This window comes from Chaetodon auriga, chromosome 4, assembly GCF_051107435.1.
Source record: "Chaetodon auriga isolate fChaAug3 chromosome 4, fChaAug3.hap1, whole genome shotgun sequence".
Lineage (NCBI taxonomy): Eukaryota > Metazoa > Chordata > Actinopteri > Chaetodontiformes > Chaetodontidae > Chaetodon > Chaetodon auriga.
The window spans coordinates 8,306,905-8,326,922 of NC_135077.1; the positions used below are offsets into that span (position 1 = coordinate 8,306,905).

Sequence of the window (20,018 nt, forward strand, 5' to 3'; positions counted from 1 at the left end):
TTGAAATTCCTCATTTCCTGACCTTTCCATGAGCGTCACCAGAAGATCAAAGTTTTCCCTTATCAAGTGAAATATATCAATAAGTGGTCTATTGGATTGACAGACATTGATGCTTCCCAGACGATGAATCCTAATGAATCTGGTGATCATCAGACTTTTCATCTCTTCTGCTCAGATGTACTTTGTATTTACTGCTAACTATGAAATGTTAGCGTGCTAGTGCACTAAACTAAGATGCTGACTGGTACAGCTAGGAAACAGCAATATATTAGCAGTGTCATGCTGCTGTGCTTGCTGTTATTACCAGTTAACACAAAGCACCACTGTGCTGAACTATAGCCATCACAGAGCTGCTAGCATGACTGTAGGAAACTTTCCAATTCTTTCACCAGTGTCTATCTCAGTGATCATCAACAGACAACAAGAAATTAATCATGTGTGTCTGTTCAATCTTATCTATTAGTCAGTGTGACACTAAAGTTCATTATTCACCTTTCAACCAAAAAGTATTTTTACTGGCACTTTGCATTCGGTCCTTTTCACCCTGGGTGGAGACGATGGCGTATGACAATGACTGTTGGTATTTCACCAAAGTAGATTATCAGATTGTGTGTATATTTGATGAGGAATTATACTTACAGTTATGTCCACCAGAGGCCCAAAAAGATGACATATTGGATTTCAGGTCTGTTTTGAGATCAACAGGAGATTGCTAATGTCATTGTGAAAGCAAACCACCTTATCATGACTGGAATCTATCACTAACACTTTGCCTCTGTTTAGACAAAGTCATACCGCATGAACAGTTTAATAACAGGCTTTTACGTACACTCACGGAGGGTTTTCTTTCCTCATCGGGACCAGATGGCATCAGCCATTAGTTAAGAACTTGATCTCAGCTGGAAAATGTAGGATTTCACAGTCAAAGCCGGGGCCTCATGCGCCTTAGCTACCTGCAGTTGATGACAATGCAACACAGATGCTATTTAACCCCTGAGTAATCGTCTTATATTGAAAATAGAACATATATTCGTGCCCTAAAGTGTTTATTCAAACGCTAGTAATCACCTTTGGGTTCATTTTCTCTGAAGCTACCTGACTTTGCAGCCTTAAAGGTTTATCTAGACACGCTGAACATGCACATGAAAAGAAAAGTGACATTAGGTGAAATGAGCGTAATGTGTGCTGCATAACGTATGAAGTCAGCAGGGACATGTGTAGGTCTACGTAGCTCAGAGTCCTGGCGTCTGCTGCCAGCTGAGCAAATAACACCACAGGAGGAGAGCTGAGGGTCAAAGGACAGAAAGTGGAGGAGATGTGGAGGGAGATAAAGGACATTCATACTCACTGTTTACATTACAAGAGGTGTGAAAGATGGATGCATGGGAGATGGGGCAGGTATATTTCCTGTAGTGTAGCGATCATCTGCTGTACATAGCCAAAAGTATGTGGACAACTGAGCAAAGCAGTCTCATGTGATTGCTGAGCATCTCATGGGCATTAAACTGCTGGTAAAACAGCCTCCTTCTGGGAAGGTCTTTCTACAGATTTTGAAACTTGGCTGAACCTGAACCTCTACCATGAGAGCATTAGCGAGACCAGTGAGGCATAGATTTGAGCGATAAGACCTGGCCTGCAGTCACTGCTTGAGTTTATCCAAAAGGTGTTCAGTGGGATTGAGATCAGGGCCTCGTGTAGGCCAGTCAAGGCCATCCACACCAAACTGTGCTAAACATTTTTTTGGGGTCCTGATTTTGGATGCACAGTATAGTCTACAGTGTCATTTTATGTTGTGTCCACATACCTTTGGTCACGAGCTGTATGTGTAAAGAAATTTGCATATAATTGTATAACTTGAGCTACATTTTTATGACTTCTGCAAGATACAGCTCCATGTGAAAAATGTAAAAAGACAGAGTTGATCAGTGTCAATAGAATATTCTGCCTGTACCTTAAAACCTTAAAAATCTTGGAATCTCGCATTGCAGCAAGTAAAATCAATATGCAGTGAAGAGATTATCGTTGTACCGTTTCTCATTAGCTATCATAAGAACTCTTAAGTAAGTCAAGCTGTTCCAGTAGCACTTCCTGTTTCATGGCCACCCATAAATAAGCAGGCTGTGGTTGTATTAGGCAGATCTCAGATTTCAGCGTGGACATGAAGCAGACTGATGATAAAGAAGGACAAATGTAGTCAATGACTTCTTTGGATTAAAAACAATTTAGAAATTATAATTTATCCACAGCTCTGGAAGTTTCTGCTGTCAAGTTGATACGGAGCAGAGATGGATTTTGGGATAATGAATGGTGCTTTACACTCAATTAACACAGTTATCATAATGATTTCTTTATAAACAATAACTCATGACCCATCATACCACCACACTGAATTTATTTTGGTAAAATGAAGAGAGCATTGGATGCATATGCCAGAACAAATATCCCAGTAATTTGACATATAAATTACCCCAATTTGTGCTCTCTTTGAGGTGAGAAGACTGTATAAACATACTGTTCTGAATCCTACAGAGCTGCCAAGACACAGTGACTCACTGAAATCTGTATTTATGGAAAAGTCTGTCCTGGAAGTTAACCAGGTACAATTCATCATACAGTACATTTGATGATGAAACCAGAACATTGTCCTGAGAAACATCTGTGAGTACAAGCTGATGTTTCGTGGATGATGATGTACAGGAGGTAGCCTGCTATGTCAATAATTTGATGTCACTGTACAAAAAATCGTAGTAAAACCACTGTAGTCTGAAGATAGATCTGATGTGATGTAGGTACAAAAACATTGTTTCAGTGTTGGCAGCAGCTACGATAATGATGAGATGTGACTTTTCCTTTATTTGCATATTTTATTTAGAAAATTTGTGCAGCTATCTGCTGATTCAGTGTACTGTACTGGGGACTGGCTTTGAGACAAATAATAAATGGTGTCGTTTGTAGATCATAGAGACGTTCGAAAACCACAGTAATACAGAAGAGAAGAGAAGAGAAGAGAAGCAGGACAATAGAAATTAAGAGTAGAGAATAAGGTGTAATGCAGCAGGAAACTGAAGAGCAGAATAGCGTGGGATGGTGTGGAGTTAAATAAAGCAGAAAAATGATGTGCTCAATTGTAAAAGAACAGGACTTGCAAACTCGCTCACTTGTAAATGCAGATAAATGCATTTTTGTTCAACAGAGAAAAGTGGAGTCCAGTAGTGTAAAGTCACTGGCTCCTAATCTCAGTGTACCAGACAAACAGTCTGTTTACCTGCACAGTGTTTACAAGAAAACTTGGAATGCCCCTGCTGAACAACAAAAGGTGGACATGTGCGTGTGTAAGTGAGCTGTGTTTGTATGTGTGTGTCCACATGCACTCTCAGAAGCAACAGCGCTCCAGCTCAGCAGCCTGTTGTCCAAATGCATCTCTGATTCTTTTAGGTGTGACCGGCTCCGTTTGGAGCCTGGCCTCCTGCACTCTCCCAGCTCCCCTCCCTCTGCTGGACGGCGAGGTCGGGGGGGAGAGAGAGAGAGAGAGAGAGAGAGAGAGCAAGCTAGTGAGGGAGCAGCCCTGACCTCCGGCGCTCAATGCGGAAACAATGGCGACGCGCCTGAGGGTGACAGCGGGAGACAGGAACAGGCACAAACACCGGAACTGTCCATTCTGCCACTGAGACAGACCTGCAGAGGCCTGAGAATCTGGAGGAGGAACTCTCTCTCTCTCTCTCTCTCTCTCTCTCTCTCTCTCTCTCTCTCTCTCTCTCCCTCTCTCTCTCTCTCCCCATTGCTCTCTCTCCCTTTTTCAACATGCCCTAATATGACAAAAAAGTGATCCACTTGTTGATTGTATGCAGTTGTTAGCCGGTGGTCCCAAAGGGAGAGGCTCCGAGCGCCACAGAGTCGTAAGGAATGAGACAGGGATATTTTCGGATACAATGATAGGCTCCTTCGACTCATATACCTTGTTCATGAATTCAGAAGCTTCGTTCCAAAGTAAGACAAACACCTTTTAACAAGACTGTGAGTCTACAGTCATTCTAGCAGCTCTGTGAGTCTGCACACAGTGGTGCTTTGAGCTAAATGCAACATCAGCATCAGCAACACACTCACAGAAACCATGCTGACACCCTGATCGTGGGCACCACTGTCACAAGTTGTCATGCTAGCATTTGCAAATTAGCACCAAACACAAAGTCCATCTGAACCTCATGGGCATGTCATGAGTTTTGCAGGTTACTGGTTAAAAGCATAAATATTGGACTAATGGAAATTATGACCAGATGACCAGTTGTTGCAAAATCCCTCCCGAGGGGAACACGGGAAATTTATATTTATATCAAATTTCAGGGCAATCCGTTCAGTTTTATTGATATATCTCATTCAAAACCACAAATGTCAACCTCATGGTGGTGTTTGAGGAAAATTCAGGCTCACCCAAGTCGAAATGATTCATCCTCTTGGAAACATGAATGTCTGTGCAAAATTCCATGGAAATCCATCCGATAGTGGTTAAAATATTTCAGTCTAACCCGAGAGTCACGCTGCTTAGCATGGCTAAAGAGTTAAGAGCAATTTACTGACTTGCTGACCCAAATTTTTTATTTCAAAGTATAGAAAGAAAGGCTTTCGAAGGCTGACTAACTCTGATTTTCCTCATTCTAGACATGGTGAATGAGTGCGTTTACATGCTCGTATCCTGGTGATCATCTGGAGTACTCGATTGGAACCAGGATTCTGTGGTGTATAAACACCTTATCCAGGTTTCTGATGATTCTGAGAGATGAAGAAGCACATGCACACAGATGATCAGACAATTCCAAAACGGGTGGGATGGTTTGTAAATGTAAATAAAAACAGAAAGTAAACAAACTGTGTTTACTGACAACAGTTTCACAAAGTGTTCCTGAGTCGATGTGGTAATATCCTTCATACAGTCATGTGTTAAGAAGTGGTGAACCTCGCTCCATCCTTGCTTTCATACCCAATCATGATACTATCACTTGTTACCAATGAACCTATTTACCTGTGGAATGTTCCAAACAGGTGTTTTTGGAGCATTCCACATCTTTCCCAGTCTTTAGTTGCTCCTGTCCCCATTTTTTTGAGATGTGTTGCTGCATCAAATTCAGAATAAGCATATATTTAGAAAAATCAATGAAGTTGATGAGGTCAAACATTACATATATTGTCTTTGTACTGTTTTCAATTGAGTATTTGTAAGCAAGTTTGCAGACACTGTTAAAATAATGTACACAGGCAGATGAATATCCAGGTTTCTCATGTTCCACGTAAACTTCATGTCCCACATGAGGTCAGATCAGGGATAGCATGCATGTAAGTGTCCTCAGTGATAAATTTAATGTGAATAGAAAGAGCAATAAAGTCATTTCAAGGATATTTATAAAGAAAAAAACAGGCTGGTCTGTTGGAGGTTCTTACAGATAATGACAGATGGGAAAACACAAAAAACACAAGGTAGAACAAACACATGTGTGCCCTTCACTCATACAGCATGTATGCAGGCTTGCATGCGAGTGTGTGGGTGTAGATGGAAATACCAGGCAATACCCTGTCAGTTTATAGCAGAAATAATGAATGACAGGCTGCAGTTGATGTTAAGCAGGGTGTAGTTTGTGCTGAACAAATGGTCCTTGAGCTTTCGACTGAAATACCAAGATTGTATCTGATTCCTTGGAAATATATCAAGCTGTGGAAATGAACTCATCAGTTGTTTTTGACCTGGTCAGAGGAAAACTTCCAACTCTGAAAGAGCGACACATAAAACCACACTGTTAAATTTACTGCTCATTTTGACTCATAAGTGGAGTGACACGATTATCTTTAATATGTGGTGATAATATTGATTATTAATGTGATATAAGACAATTGTAAAAGCTCAAAAAGCATTCAAAGCCATTCTCTGATTTCAATATGTAGTGAATAGGTAACAGGCAGGTAACTAACACATGCAAAATATCTCAACAGGCTATTATATTTAAAAAGTCCAGATAAAACTGGACTGTTGATTTGAAGATGATGAATGACAGTAGTGTGTTTGGGTAATTACCTGATCATTTTGGCTTTATGAAAACACACCTATTTTAAATGAGCTATAGCCAATCATAGCCTAATTCATCTCAGGTGCGGCTTTATGAAGAGGTATTAAAGACATACATTAATCTTTGCTATATAGTCTCCATGTTACCTTGATATTCTTCCTTTCCAAGGCCACAGTCATTTAGGGGAGATGGTGCTAAAAAATGAGTGTGCTGAGCTCACTGGTCAACAGCTTTCTCTCAGAATAATGGGAACAGGAACTCAGAAAGTGTCTGGGGTTTAAATGCCGTCTTAAGAAATAATGAGGTATTAATTTAAACATGAAGCATTTGATTTTTCCATTTGGTCCTCGCAGCAATCGGCTGCATTGTCTCATTAACTGTGGGTTCTGGGGAAAGCCGACGTGCTTTTAAGGAATTATTTTCTGGCAGAGATTTATTTTTCTCTCTGAGCATGTCAGATCACGAACAGTAAGCAGAGTGTAAAATAATGCACGCACTGAAACTTGACCTAGACACAGTGAACTCTGCAAAACCAAATGGGGGCTTCACATTCATTGCAGTAAATTACCTCACTGGAGAATAAATAGTGGAAAACTTTGCTAGACAAGGAGAAGTCCAGAGAGCAGTGGTTTTATCCAATGAAACAGCCTGAAAGCTGTTAATATACTCTAAACAAAATGACTTTGTGTGACTCCTTTCACATTTCATTTGATACACAGTTACTATAATAATATTGATTGTAGCAGCTTTAAATGATCTTTGGCAACTTGGGCATAAAGCTGTAAACATAGCACAGCTTATTATAAAACTTTGAAAAGTTCAATTTTCTAACGTTAGGCTCACGAGATTAACATTGTTTTTGTACTGAAGTTAAAATATTAAAGAATAATTGCCCATTTAGGTCTTTCATCCGAACATCTTGCCCCTGCAGTGGCTGACAAATGTAGTTGATGGCCCATGGTTTAAACAGTTGACCTGCCAAACCTTATCCCGAAGTTACTGACTTCCCTTACGCCACCTTGATCTAAGATAGCAGAGACTGTTCACCTTAGAGACCTGCTGCGGATTCTGACTTGGAGCCATAAAAATTAATGCTGCCACAGGATCGCCTACATTGTTTGCATCCTCGCTGCATTTCATTGTCTGTTCTACATTTAAAATAGCTCATCGTCTATTCTCACTGCATGCATACTGTATACTGCATCTCATAAGCTGCAGTTTACACAATGGAGCTGCTGATCATGGCACGATTAAGCAATAAACCTGCCAAGCATTGATATACACCAAAACACTGACTTCCTGCCCTGCTCATTGTGCTGTATTCAAGGTAAGTACTTGAAGCCTCGAGGGGCAGCGCTACAATAACTGACCAGATTACATCACTCAGCACCCGAAGGGCACCCACCACCCCACTCCACCTCACCCTCACACCCTCCTGCAACCTTCCTCCCTCATCTAGTAATGTGGCATTGTTCAGTATTGATGAGATTGACCTTGAGGAAATCCCCCGCAGCTCTGTCGTGGCGACTGTCAGTCTGATGAGTGCTGCCAAGGTAAACACAATTCATCAGCCAATCAGTCTCCCCCGTGCCTACCTGACACCTGTCTAATGAGGAAGTGGGCTTTTCAGCACCTATCAGCAATCAGGAGTGGCACCGGGAACACTGGGTACATAATGTTTGGAGCAGAGTAGTCTTCCTCCCTCCATCCTGTGTTAGTCTCTGAGGCCGAGGCTGAGTCGCGTTCCTCTTTTCAGCAGGAACCCCCCACTGGGTGAGGCATCGCTTTCAATGAATTCAAATGTGCAGCGTGGCCCACAAGGCTTTTCTCTACAGGTCGGGTGTGAGAACCGCTCTCACATGCCGGCTTAATGTGTTTTTAAGGGAGGGAAATTGTCCGACAAAGATTCAGTCCAACTGAGGGAAATACGGTCCAGTGTGTCCAATGGGTGCAAATGTTGTACATATTAACCCATGAACTTTGCTGGCTTCTCTGTGAGGGTGTTAATGCAGTGTGTTGCACACAGTGTGTATTTAGAGTACTTAATTAACCATATTAAGACACAAGGAGCATATATCCTATCCAGTGTCATTTGGGAATACTAAATCCAAAGAGAGTTTTCAGCTGTGTATATTTTCCCTTTTCCTTATAAGACAGAGATTTTTAATGTCACCTCAGCGCTGTCTCAATACCCAGACTCAAAAATAGAACATTTTTGTTGTGGATTCCCTGGTGAAAGAAGGGATTTTGGGTCTGGTTCAAAGGAGGGAATATTTGGGCTCCGCGTATCAAACTAGGAGACATTTCACCCCAGAGCACAATGGATGTTGTGATGCAGCTTATCCATTGTCCATTGTCAGATTCCCCCAGCCTCACCCTGCGCTACCCCACAACACATCCCCTCCACTATTACTGGAAAAAACATTGGGTGAACCAGTGAATCCCGAACTCTTTTTGTTTTCAAAAACATCCCTCTAGTGAGATCTTTGTGTTGCGTTGCCAGGGCGGTGGGACTTGATGTTCCCTAAAAACAATTGATGAAACAGAAGATGGCGTGAAGCGTAACCAAGAAGATGGCTTCCCAAACTAGTGGGGCTTACAGAGCACGTCTTCCTGTGGAAGAAAAGTGCTTTCTGTCTAACTTTTTAGTAGCTCAGCGGACTGCTTTGTATATTATGGCTGATTTAGGAAAAAAACACTAACTGACGACCACTTTAGTGACCTGACAGAGAATTTGATAAGATCCATTGTCAGCCATTTATCTTTGCAGAAATGATGCATTCTGGTACTGTTTGACTGTATGATCTTCAAATGCAGGTGTTTGCAACAGTTCAGTAGAAATCTTTAATCAATCCTGAAAATTTCTGATTGAGTTTTTTCTTTAATGGAACTTATTTGTGTGTGCAGCATGACTGGGCTACAACTTACATATTCATTGTACTACACAACCCTGTGTTTTAAAATGACAAAAAAAAAAAAAAAAAAATGAACCTTGATAGCCTGAAAAAACATACAGTGAGTTGTGAATTAAATCTAAGTGATTGTGCATCAGTGGCTACAACAGACAGAACTATAAGACAGCAGCACTTGTGTGTATTTTGTGTAAGCAGGGATCAGATGGATTTCCTGTCTTTTGTGGCTTTCGACCAAATGTAACTGTTTTCACTTATAAAATAGGATTTCCCATGTCTAATATATAAGTTTTTGTAATCAGACTTAAGGTTTGTCCCAGCTCCATGTGTTTTTGATTTCCTTGGAGACACAGTGGATAGCTGATATAAAGGGGATCAGTGAAAGTCAGGAGGGGGGTCCCTCCTGTCCGCCCTATGTCCTATATTGCAGAGCTCGGCAGAGAGTCCTCCTCATAACTTTGTGGGTTACATGAAAAGAAACCTCTGTTCAATGATAAAAAAAAAAGCTGTATACAGCTTTATATTAAAAGTTATGTTAAGCTTTGTTTGTGAATATAAAAAATAAACAAATATACAACACAAAGCTGTTGTTCCATGCACAGGTGTGTTCAGCTCACCCTGTTTCAAAAGAATTGTAACTGCATGTCAACAGTAAAATTCCACCGCTTCATGACTGTGAGTCAACCTGCAGACTTTTGTCTGTAGCATAACCCCATAGTTCAGTGATGTCTAAGTGGAACATACTGTAAACGTATGACTGCTCGTTTCCCCTGTCTCATTACCTTGTCTCATAAGGTCTCTCCATCCTGCCCTCTCATCCACCTGCACATTCTAATGAAGTGATCGCAGCACTCAAATACTCGACTGTGATCACATCGCATGCCTGCCCCATGTGTACACTTTCCTCTCTTTGTTAGCCCTCAGCCTCGCACACATATGGAGGCCCGGGTTGTTTCCTGCAGGCGAACATAGGGAGGTGTGTTTCTAATTATAAAACTGGTGCAGGGTTAAGCACCCTCGCTGCAGGACACCACGGCCACCAGGATTTATGGTACAAAGGTCCAGGCTCCCACCCCTGAACCCCACCAGAGACGCAAAGCCATTCACTTTCTGCACCTATAAATCAGGAGACTATGGCTGGTAGCTGCCAGTCTGTGGCACACTGGTGTCGTATCCTGCAGGATGTGAGAAAACAAATCTGCTTCTTGCATTTTTTTTAGATAAATGTGTCACTTAAATTACCACATTCCAGAGAACTTCTTAAATATTAAACCATATCTTTAGTAATCCATGTCACATTGTGTTACTGTTGGCTTCTTCAGTCCATGCTTTTCCCAAAGTCTCACATAGAATGAGAGAGACCAAAATGAACGCGTATCTCAGTCAGCACGTGCAGAGAGTCCAGCAATCTCCTTCATAATGTCCATTCACCTGTCACCTGTCGTGTCAAGCTAAACAAAGATGCAGGTAAAATAAGTTGGTAGAAATCATATACTTAAATAATGCATGACTCGTAGGATGCATCATGACATCTGGTTGCTCACCATTAACAAATGAATCACTTTATAGTTCACATTGAATTTAGATCAATTAAGGAATGTTAATTTACAATTACTTCATACATTAACTGATATGCAATGAGATTTGCTTGATTCCAGTAACATAAAAAGCTGAACAGCACCTGTTCTCACAAAAATCCGAAGCTATTTTTTATTACCAAACTGGCTGTCAGATGCAAATATTTATATGATAAACATAAACACATAAATGCAGTTCCAAAAATAAATTTTATGCAACTGAAATGCAGCTAACTTCATCACATATCAGTGAATGTATGAAGTAACTGTGAATTAACATTGCTTAACTGATGATCAATTAAGGGGGAACTAGTCACATGAAGTCATAGTGACTGGATCATTTGTTAATGAGCACAAGAATTCATGATACATCCTGTATTAATTCATGCAGTGAATCATCATGAGTCGTGCTTTAGTTCAGCGTTACGCAAGTGTGATCTGTATTTGTATTATAAAGTGTTACCAATAAGTCTTAAAAGCTGCATGTTACCAAAAAAAGTGATGCATATTGTTGGTTCATATTAGTCAGTGAGGAAGTGAGTCCTATATTTTGACAATGACAGGCCAAAAGGAACTGAAGCACAGTTTTGTGTAGCTGGTCAAGGTCAAACACCAGAAAAATGTCACTGAAATACAACAAAATCACAAAGGACCCACACTGTTGTTATTATCCCCATAAAACCCTTTAAGAAAACACACTGATCTAAAATTTGAACCAAGCCTGGATGAATCTCTGGATTATTTTAGCCTGAGCCTTTTGATTATTGAAAACAGGAGGAAATCCTTCACAGACAGGAAGGTTTCCCTTTTGTGTAATAAAGATCCAAAATATTGTGCCAAAAACAATCTGGAATGTGGTAAACAATGTGCGGGAACAACCTACCCGCGTGATAGATGAGTGATTATCAGGATCTGGCATGGCTGAACATTTGATCATAGCAGCGTCATGTGAGCCCCAGGGAGCAATGGCCTTAGTTTAGCACTTACAGGGAGGGATATAAACATGTTGGTATCCAGGTTGCATTGTGATATATGCCTCTTTGGGAAAACACATGCGGTCAGGCATACTTAGGAGTATTACACACCACTTGCCTGCACCTTCCTTCATATTGTCATGACTAATGAGTCAGAGAAAAGCAGCCAAAATCTTCATAAACACAGGAAGTTGTATTGAATATAAAAGCAAAATCACTTGGGCAGCATTGGAGTCGAGGTCAATGCAATATTGTTGATCATAGGAAGCTCGTCTCAGTTATTAACAATGACAAAAACAAACAGAGGTGGGTCCACAGTTGGACGTTTCAGAGCAGGACAGCAGCAAGCACAAGTGGGGTTTTCCTACAGTCGAGCAGCGCTCTCCGGGACCCTTCAAGACATGAAAGAAGCCCTCTGGGCTGCCAGAATCCCTTTCAATACACGGAGGTTTTGCAGAGGAAAAAAATGCAATCCAGGACCTTTGTTCCTTTGTTCATGTTCTCAAGTGTACTTTTGGTAGCCCATAGGTGAACTGAGGGTGTTCTTTATCTAGGGTGTGACTGCAACCACACAATAACATCCAGTTCAATCCGTATATGCTGAACCTGAGTAGATGTATAGATAAACCGAACACAGCTATGTTGACAGTGAGCATGAGTGTGTAAATGGAGGACAAACTATACAAAATGTAAACCACACAATGATCATGCATTGTCAGCTGGTGCCAGAGCAAGACACGTGTTTATGTCTTCGCATCCGTGTCATCATACGGAAGAAGCAATGAAAAACAAAGAATGTGGTGGTACAACTTAGAGAAGCAAACGAACAGGGGGGTTAACAGTTATGGATCGGGGTAGTTGCTGCAGAGTTGAGTGGGGTTATATATTGCTACAGCACATAATATTCATATATCAGCCAAAGGGAGCAAGACAGCAGCTACTTACTGGAAAATAATACCCAGTCCACTGAGGACTCCCTGGAGAACCACATATTGTTCTTTTTTTCTCCATTGCTGACCTGAATTATTGACACTCCGCTGCTGAATGAAATTGTCTGATCGTTTGATACCGTTATGAGCTAAATGACATGGAGTCTACTGACACCTGGCGGTACACACAACATACTACAACACAGAGCGTGACCAATGAGTGCGTGAAATTGAGCTCCACGCAGGTCAGTGAATGCAGCCATGAAGGGCGACTCTGTCTGCAGGCTGTTGTTCATTAAAAAATAGAAACACTGCTGCCGTTTATTCAGTGAACAAGACTTCAGCCAGAGAGGATTTACTTGAACTATTAAATGAAATATGATGAAGAGGAACCAGGATGTATTAGTAAGGGGAATTACCAGCCTAATGTCAAGATGCCTAATTGCAAATTACCCTTTGCATTGAAAAAAAAAATAAACCTCTTAAAAAATGTGTCATTTGTAGTTCATGAAGCCTGCAGTACAAAGTGACCCACTGGTCATATTTTGCACATAAATCAAGAGTTTTTATTAAACCGTAAATTGTGTGAAACTTTCAGCTTCGAAGCCTTTTGTTTGACACTCAAATTGTGCTCAAATTTCATCTCCCACAAAACTCCTGTTCTATTTTAACACAACACATATCGACACATGCGTCGAACGAGGCCCGCCTCTTTTCTGCGATGAGGAAGATGATTGGTGTAAAATTTTGAGGCTTTAACCAATCACTATGTCGCTTCTCTAGAGAAAGCTCTTTGATTGGCTTGTTGTCACATCAACCGCCAGCGTTGTGCATTGTGTCCCACTGTCTGTAGCGAAAGGCTGCGGAGTCGTTGTTTTGATAAGGTAAACTAGTTTTTCATTCTGATTTCTGAATATACGGTAATGACACACACTATGTATTTGTATTTATCGTATTATTTAAGTTTAAATGGGGGACGTAACTGTGTTTGGGACTACTTGCATAATACCGAAGACGTGCAGTGTCAGTTTTGTAACTGTCCACCTTAATGTCATCTATTTCCTTCTATTATCCTGCAATATTATGACGTAAATGACTATTATATGCTAATATTATTAAGAGAATATTTTAGGCAACAAGACAGTAATTCTTGTCATTAAACGTAGAAATAAATAAATCACTGTGATGTTTTATCAGCCGGGTAACGGATGTTGTGACCAACTCCTGTGGTTTCACAATAAAAGTCCTAAATTTAGAAGCGCTTCGGAAACAGTGGATTTCTAAGAGGTACTTTACAGAGAATTGACATGTGTTATGAAGTATAAGTGAGTTATCGTCAGCAGTTATCTTTCACTCACAACGCTAAAAGCACATACCTTAAGATTCTTAATCCCGATGGTTTATTATTAGCTGTTCTCTTCCGCTTTTGAAGTAGCACACATCACTGTCACATAAACATACCAGAATCTCTCCGTATAAGTCATGGTGTCTCATGTCAGTCTCATATCTTATCATCATAAACGTATCACAGTTGATCAATGTATTTTTATCTGCTTTCTCAAGTTGAAAATACTGTGAGACAGACAGCAAGATGGAAACCAAGGTGACATCTGAGCCCAAATCCAATGGTGTGAAGAACGGAGGGGCAAGGATTGTTGTGGACGATGATGACGAAGTTCTTAGGTATGAAGAAAGACCTCCACGGTCAATGGTTTGTTGTGGCACTGTCACACTGTAGGAATTATTTACACAACAGCCAAATGGCTCAAGTGTTCATGTCTCTCCCTCTCTGTCCCACCAAGCCCAACCGACCTGTCCGAGATGTTGGCCGATGGGACCAAGGAGTCCCACGACAGAGCAGAGAACTGCCAGTTTGTTAAAGATTTCCTCAGAGGTCGCATCAAGAAAGAGCTGTTCAAGGTTATCTCCCAAAGCTTCTTGCATTGTTGTTGCTCATAATAAGTCGTCTGATGATGTTGCAAAAATGTTTGTCAGCAAAGGACCTAACTAACAGCAGGCTGCAGGCAGGTACTATTAACTGTATTTAACAAATTATTTATTAAACAGATGCAGCATCTGCTGTAAGTTTATCAGTTATTTATCAGCGGTTTGCTCTTGAACGTAACCTCTGTGACCACCTCTGCCCTTTCAGTCTCTATCACAGTTCACGGTCTGTAATTTTATTTTAAGAAATTTAAAAAATCGCAATTGTTAAACTCCAACAATTTAAACATTAAAGCCACAAATCACCAGTTTGATTCAAAAGCCAGAAACTTTATATCAATTATCATTTTATTTATGTGTCTCTCCCACTTTTTCTCTCTCTCTCTTTCTGTGTTGCCAGAGGGGCACAGCAGCTCTATATTTCGTCTACTCGGCCATGGAGGAGGAAATCGAGAAAAACAGAGACCATCCTGACATCGCCCCAATCTATTTCCCCACAGAGCTCCACCGCCGTGAGGCTCTCGCCCGGGACCTCGAGTACTTGTATGGAGAGGACTGGGAGAGCCAGGTCAGCTCACATGTTCCGACATAAAGGGTACAAGGTGGAGCCTCAGACTCCTTTTCTGGACCGTTAATCACCTGGTGCATGAATTTTCAGACATGACGACTTTTGGTTTTATGACACAACTGCAGAGCGCGCTGACTGATAAGGCGTTATCTCTCACAGGTGAGCCTCTCTGCAGGGACCAAGCCTTATGTGGACCGCATCCACGAGGTGGGAGAGAAGGACCCAGTGCTGCTGGTGGCCCACTCTTACACCCGCTACATGGGTGACCTCTCAGGCGGACAGATCCTCAAGAAAGTGGCCCAGAGGGCACTGAAGCTCCCCTCGACAGGCGAGGGTCTCAACTTCTACCAGTTTGAGGGTATCCACAGTCACAAGGGCTTCAAGCAGCTTTACCGAAGCAGAATGAATGAGCTGGAGCTGGACGCTGAGACCAAAGAGAGGATTGTGGACGAGTCCAACCGGGCCTTTGGCTTTAACATGATGGTGAGGGAACAGGGAGGATAGGTCGAGAGTGCCGATGAGACATGTCCACAGAAATCATGGCCACAGACAAACACAAACATATGACAAAATCTCCTTTAATTCTGAACACAGGTATTCACAGAGCTTGAAGAGATTGGGAAGACTGTCAAAGAAGAGGTCCAAGATGCAGGTTTTGGACACAGTCATGCAGAGATCATGGAGGGAGGTGATATCAACAAGTGCCCCTACTATGCAGCAAAAATGGGTAATTATTTAAATGGGACATTATTTGAATGGTTGAGATCTGAATGAAGCACACAGTCCTACAAATCATTTATATTATCAATGTCGTCTAAACAAATATCACTTGTATAGTTAACACTTCCCTCGCCTCATTCCTTTATTATTACTATTACTCATTTTGTCTGCTCTCCACTCCTCCTCCTCCTCCTCCTCCTCCTCCTCCTCCTCTCTACAGCTGCCAGTGGAAATCTCAGCCACACATGCCAGTTCGCCATGATGCTTCTCAGACATCCAACCTGTCAGGTGGCTCTGGCTGCCTGGGTGGCCACCCTCGCTGGTTTCGCTGCCTGGTACCTCATGTGAGCTCGCCCTGCCAGTCATCTCTGAGCAAAGAGCGGAGGACGCTGTTTCATCCTGCCAAATTTAAATCTTCGTCCTGTCTGAAAGTAGCAAACAATAAAACACAAACATCTATTTTTTTAAATTAATGTTTTGTGTTATAATACCTCAGTCACAATATGTATTTATTCTTATTTCCCTCATTTATTCCTCTCAGTGGAAGATACAGTTTTATGCCTCTGACACAGCTGGTAGCAGGGAAACAGCTTTTGTGGTTATGACGTTGTAGCCAACAGAGACTTTATGGCCTTTCATTGACTTTGTATGCTGTATTCATGAGTAATATGCACCCAAGGTTTAGAGACATATCACCACGTAGAAATGTCAAATGCATACTCTTCTTTCATGTGAGTATAATATTATTATTACTGAATGTATTTAATATGGAAGATGCACTGATGTGTGTACATTTTGTCATGCTTGATTACTGAGGTGTGTGTTTGAGATTCTAAATAAATGACAGTCATGTTCAATCAGTAAACAATGGTTGAGGAAACTGAAAACACTGCTGACAACAGTGTCTGCTTTTTGCTATCCGGTAATAAAGAGGTGAGCATAGTGTAATGATTAACACCTTTCCAGTTAATGGCACTTTCACAGTGTTAGATTTAGTTAAGTTGCTGCAGAGTTGCATCACATTAGACAAACCATTTTTGTTACTTAGACCAGGAACCAACATAGGCATCACTTAACATCCACAAACATACGCAAGTACATAAAAATCTTCTCTTACTTCCTGGAGTCTGGTTTTAGTAGCCTCAACACTGTTTTTGCTATTTCCTAAATGCTGAAAACAGAGCCTAGAGCAGGCGCAGAAGTCTAGTTTTCTCTAAGACTTCATTTAGTTGTTACGGAATTTTTGCCCAGTGACACCTTAAACTAAACTTTAAATCCACAATGCACTTTTCTCTTGGTTGACTCTGCTGGTCCTGCCACTTCATTTAGAAGTTTGAATTTGACCAAATGTCCAATGAGTCATATTGAAGTGCTTACTACTCTATGTGGAGCTCTGTTGAAGTGTGGATCCACCCGTATTCTTCAGTATCCAGCCATCTATATCATAACATGCCAGTATAGAACTAAACCCAAACCTCCATGGTGCTGACAGTGTCTGCAACATGTGATCGTTTGTCCTGTGAGCTCTGATTAAATGATAATCCTGCTTTACATGACTGTTTGGAAATGAAACACCACAATGACTGGAAACCAGTGGATGACCTTCTGTTTGACTGGAACCTGAGAACAGCAGCTGTAGTGTGCAGACAGATGAACTGTGGATCTGCTGTTTCAGCAAAGATCAAACACATTTACTCAGCAAGACGTGTCTGGAAGCCAAACTCCTCCAGTGTTCAGTCTGGACAATGTTTCAGTGAAGCTCCAGTGCTCCTCCTCCAGCTTGGAGGTCACCTGCTCAGGTAACAGTATCAGTGAATTCTTACAAAAGCAGAATACAGTAGATAAACATATTATCGTTATTATCACCGTACTTTGATAATAATGACAATTGTTTCCAAATAATTTCATAGGAAACTTCCTCCTTTTGTTTTATTTGCTCGCTGTTGTTCACCTTTTTCAGTCAAAGTTCTGTTAATTATCTGCAACAGTGTTTGTAACAGTGCTCTCAAACTCTGGTTCTCCCTTCCCACAGTCTGTCTGACTGATGAATGGGACTGTTCTGTTCAGGCACAGTGGAGGTCAAGGCTAAGCAGTCATGGTCATCAGTGTGTGAAGGTGACTGGCAGGATGCAGAGGTGGTCTGAAAAGAGCTTGGCTGTGTCCGGCTGTAGTTACAGTTCAAACTGAATCCTAACATCAGCACATAGTATCAGCAATGTCCTTGTGAGCAATAATGTTGATATGCTGCTACAAAAATTTTGCAAATCGATACTGCAGAAGCAGATATCTTTTTTATTCCAAACATTCTTCCTCCTTGCAAAAATCTTCTATTTGGTGATCAGTCAGTGTTAACAACTGAGTCGCAGCGTTTTAAAATGTACCTTACTTCATTTCTTAGCTTGACATAGTTTTTAGTAGGAATTTCAGAGCACTTCTGCTTAGCCAAGCATTTCATGCCGCCACGTGTGCTGTCAGGTACAGTTTTTTTTTTTAAATGCAACACTTGAAAAACATTGGGACAAGCTCATTCATACCAAGATTGGGATTTTATTTTATTCTTTTCTGCTTCACAAATGAAGTCCCTGGTCTGTGGACAAAAGTTATTTGAGTGTTCTTCGCATATTATTGCCAACATTGTCACTTCACATGTTGTTCCATTCTAAAGGTCACAGTCCTGCTAAGGCCTCCTTCCTTTTCAATAACAAGTTTCACTAAATAATTCACTGACGGGTCATTCACTGTCCACACATCAGACCGATAACAGCTAACATATCACAAATTACACCAGCCACAGTCTTCCACTGTATAATCTTTAACTTTTGGTGAAGCAATTTTCATGGAAAACAGACCCTTCTCATCATAACAAGTTATATATTGAACATTGTAATGAGGAGAATTCATTGTTGATTATTACCGTCCAAATCTGTACTTTTGAACTAATTATTCTCAAGTTCCAAACACCTTCTGGAAACCCTGTTTGTCCACCACTCTTCCAAAATGTGTGGAGAAATACAACGTCTGAGGACTGCTATATCTCTTTAGTTTCAATATCGTTTCGTTTATGGAGTCCCCTGTATCCCCGATGGTCATAACATCAGACACAGGCAGGTAGATGTCATGGCGCCGACCCCAGAAGGTGAGGTGGGACACTTTGAGTGTGGTCTGGGACGGGTTCAGGTACATCATGCCCACGACCCTCCTGAAGAAGTGACTGGCAGTGTACAACATGACACCAGCAAACAGCGCTATCCCCGTTGTGTAGCTGACAAGAAAGAGGGGGACGTCTCCCTGGAGGTAAAAGAAGAACACTGGGGGCAAGATGACCACGGTGATCCCGGTTTGAAGCAGTTTGAGCCTGGACACAGCTCTGATGAGCTTAATGTGCGGCAGACTGTAAATCACAGTGTACTTCTCTGTGGACAAGTCAGAGTACTTCATCAGGGCTGAGATTTTAGGTGTAAAGGGTCCATGGACGCTCTGCTGGGTGGGCGCGTGACTTGGTGGATGGGGCTGCACCCCATAAGGTATCCGACCTGTGAGCAGACATGATCCTCTGGTACAGGACAGGATGTGGGAGGTTAACCTGCGCAGAAGCACTGACCTGATCTGTAGAAAAACAACAGATGAATCTGACACTTCATTAGAGCCTCAGCAATTCACTGATTAATTGATTAGATGACTGACAGAAAATGGATCAGCAAAATGTTAAGTATTGCTTAATTGTTGTAATTTATTTTATTTATTTGTTTATTTCTTTATTTTCAAAAATGCCAATCATCTCTGGTTCCAGCATCCCAAATACGAATATTTGTTGTTTTTCTTAGTCTTTCATGATAGTAAACTGAGTACCTTTTAGGATTTTGACCATCAGATTGACAAAAGAAGCAAAGTGAAGATATCTTCTTGGGCTCTGAGACATTTTGACTGAGAGTTTTTTTTTCTGGAATGTTCTTCTTTTCAGCCAGTTAGATTAAAAAAATGAACAATAAACGTGTAACAACTGATGCGTTAGCATAGATGAAACAAAACAGACACACTCAGCCTCTGCCTGAGCTGTCATACATCTAAGCCAAAGCAGCAGTTAGCTTGTGTGGCTAACAATTCAACTTTCACATAATTTTCTGATCTCTGGCAAAACATTGGAAGCTGTGGAAGAGTTTGAGAAAGAACCAGTCTCACCATGATCGGCGACAGGCTAAACAGAAGAAGGAAAACACAGAAACACGAATCTTCTTTTTAGAAATAAGACACATCAAGGTAACACTTCAGCAGGTTAGCTAACATGAACTGCACACATCATGACCCGGAAGTACTCCGCAGCCGGGGTTTTTTGTTTGTTTG

General features: G+C 41.3%; 2 protein-coding genes across 2 annotated transcripts; one reads left to right on the top strand and one right to left on the bottom strand.

Annotated features, from left to right (window-relative positions):
- The first annotated feature begins 13,255 nt into the window (after positions 1–13,255).
- On the top strand, positions 13,256–16,572 carry hmox2a (heme oxygenase 2a). Its single transcript, XM_076728410.1, has 7 exons — positions 13,256–13,329; positions 14,009–14,128; positions 14,248–14,365; positions 14,790–14,957; positions 15,117–15,440; positions 15,552–15,684; positions 15,898–16,572. The coding sequence occupies exons 2-7, from the start codon at positions 14,037–14,039 to the stop codon at positions 16,023–16,025; spliced, it is 963 nt and encodes a 320-aa protein (XP_076584525.1). The 5' UTR covers positions 13,256–13,329; positions 14,009–14,036; the 3' UTR covers positions 16,026–16,572.
- Positions 16,573–18,067: 1,495 nt separating this feature from the next.
- tmem186 (transmembrane protein 186) lies at positions 18,068–19,985 on the bottom strand. The gene is made up of 2 exons (XM_076729108.1): positions 19,857–19,985; positions 18,068–19,283 (listed from the first exon to the last, which is right to left on the bottom strand). Exons 1-2 carry the CDS (start codon positions 19,857–19,859, stop codon positions 18,624–18,626), a joined length of 663 nt encoding a protein of 220 aa, XP_076585223.1. The 5' UTR covers positions 19,860–19,985; the 3' UTR covers positions 18,068–18,623.
- Positions 19,986–20,018: the final 33 nt, after the last annotated feature.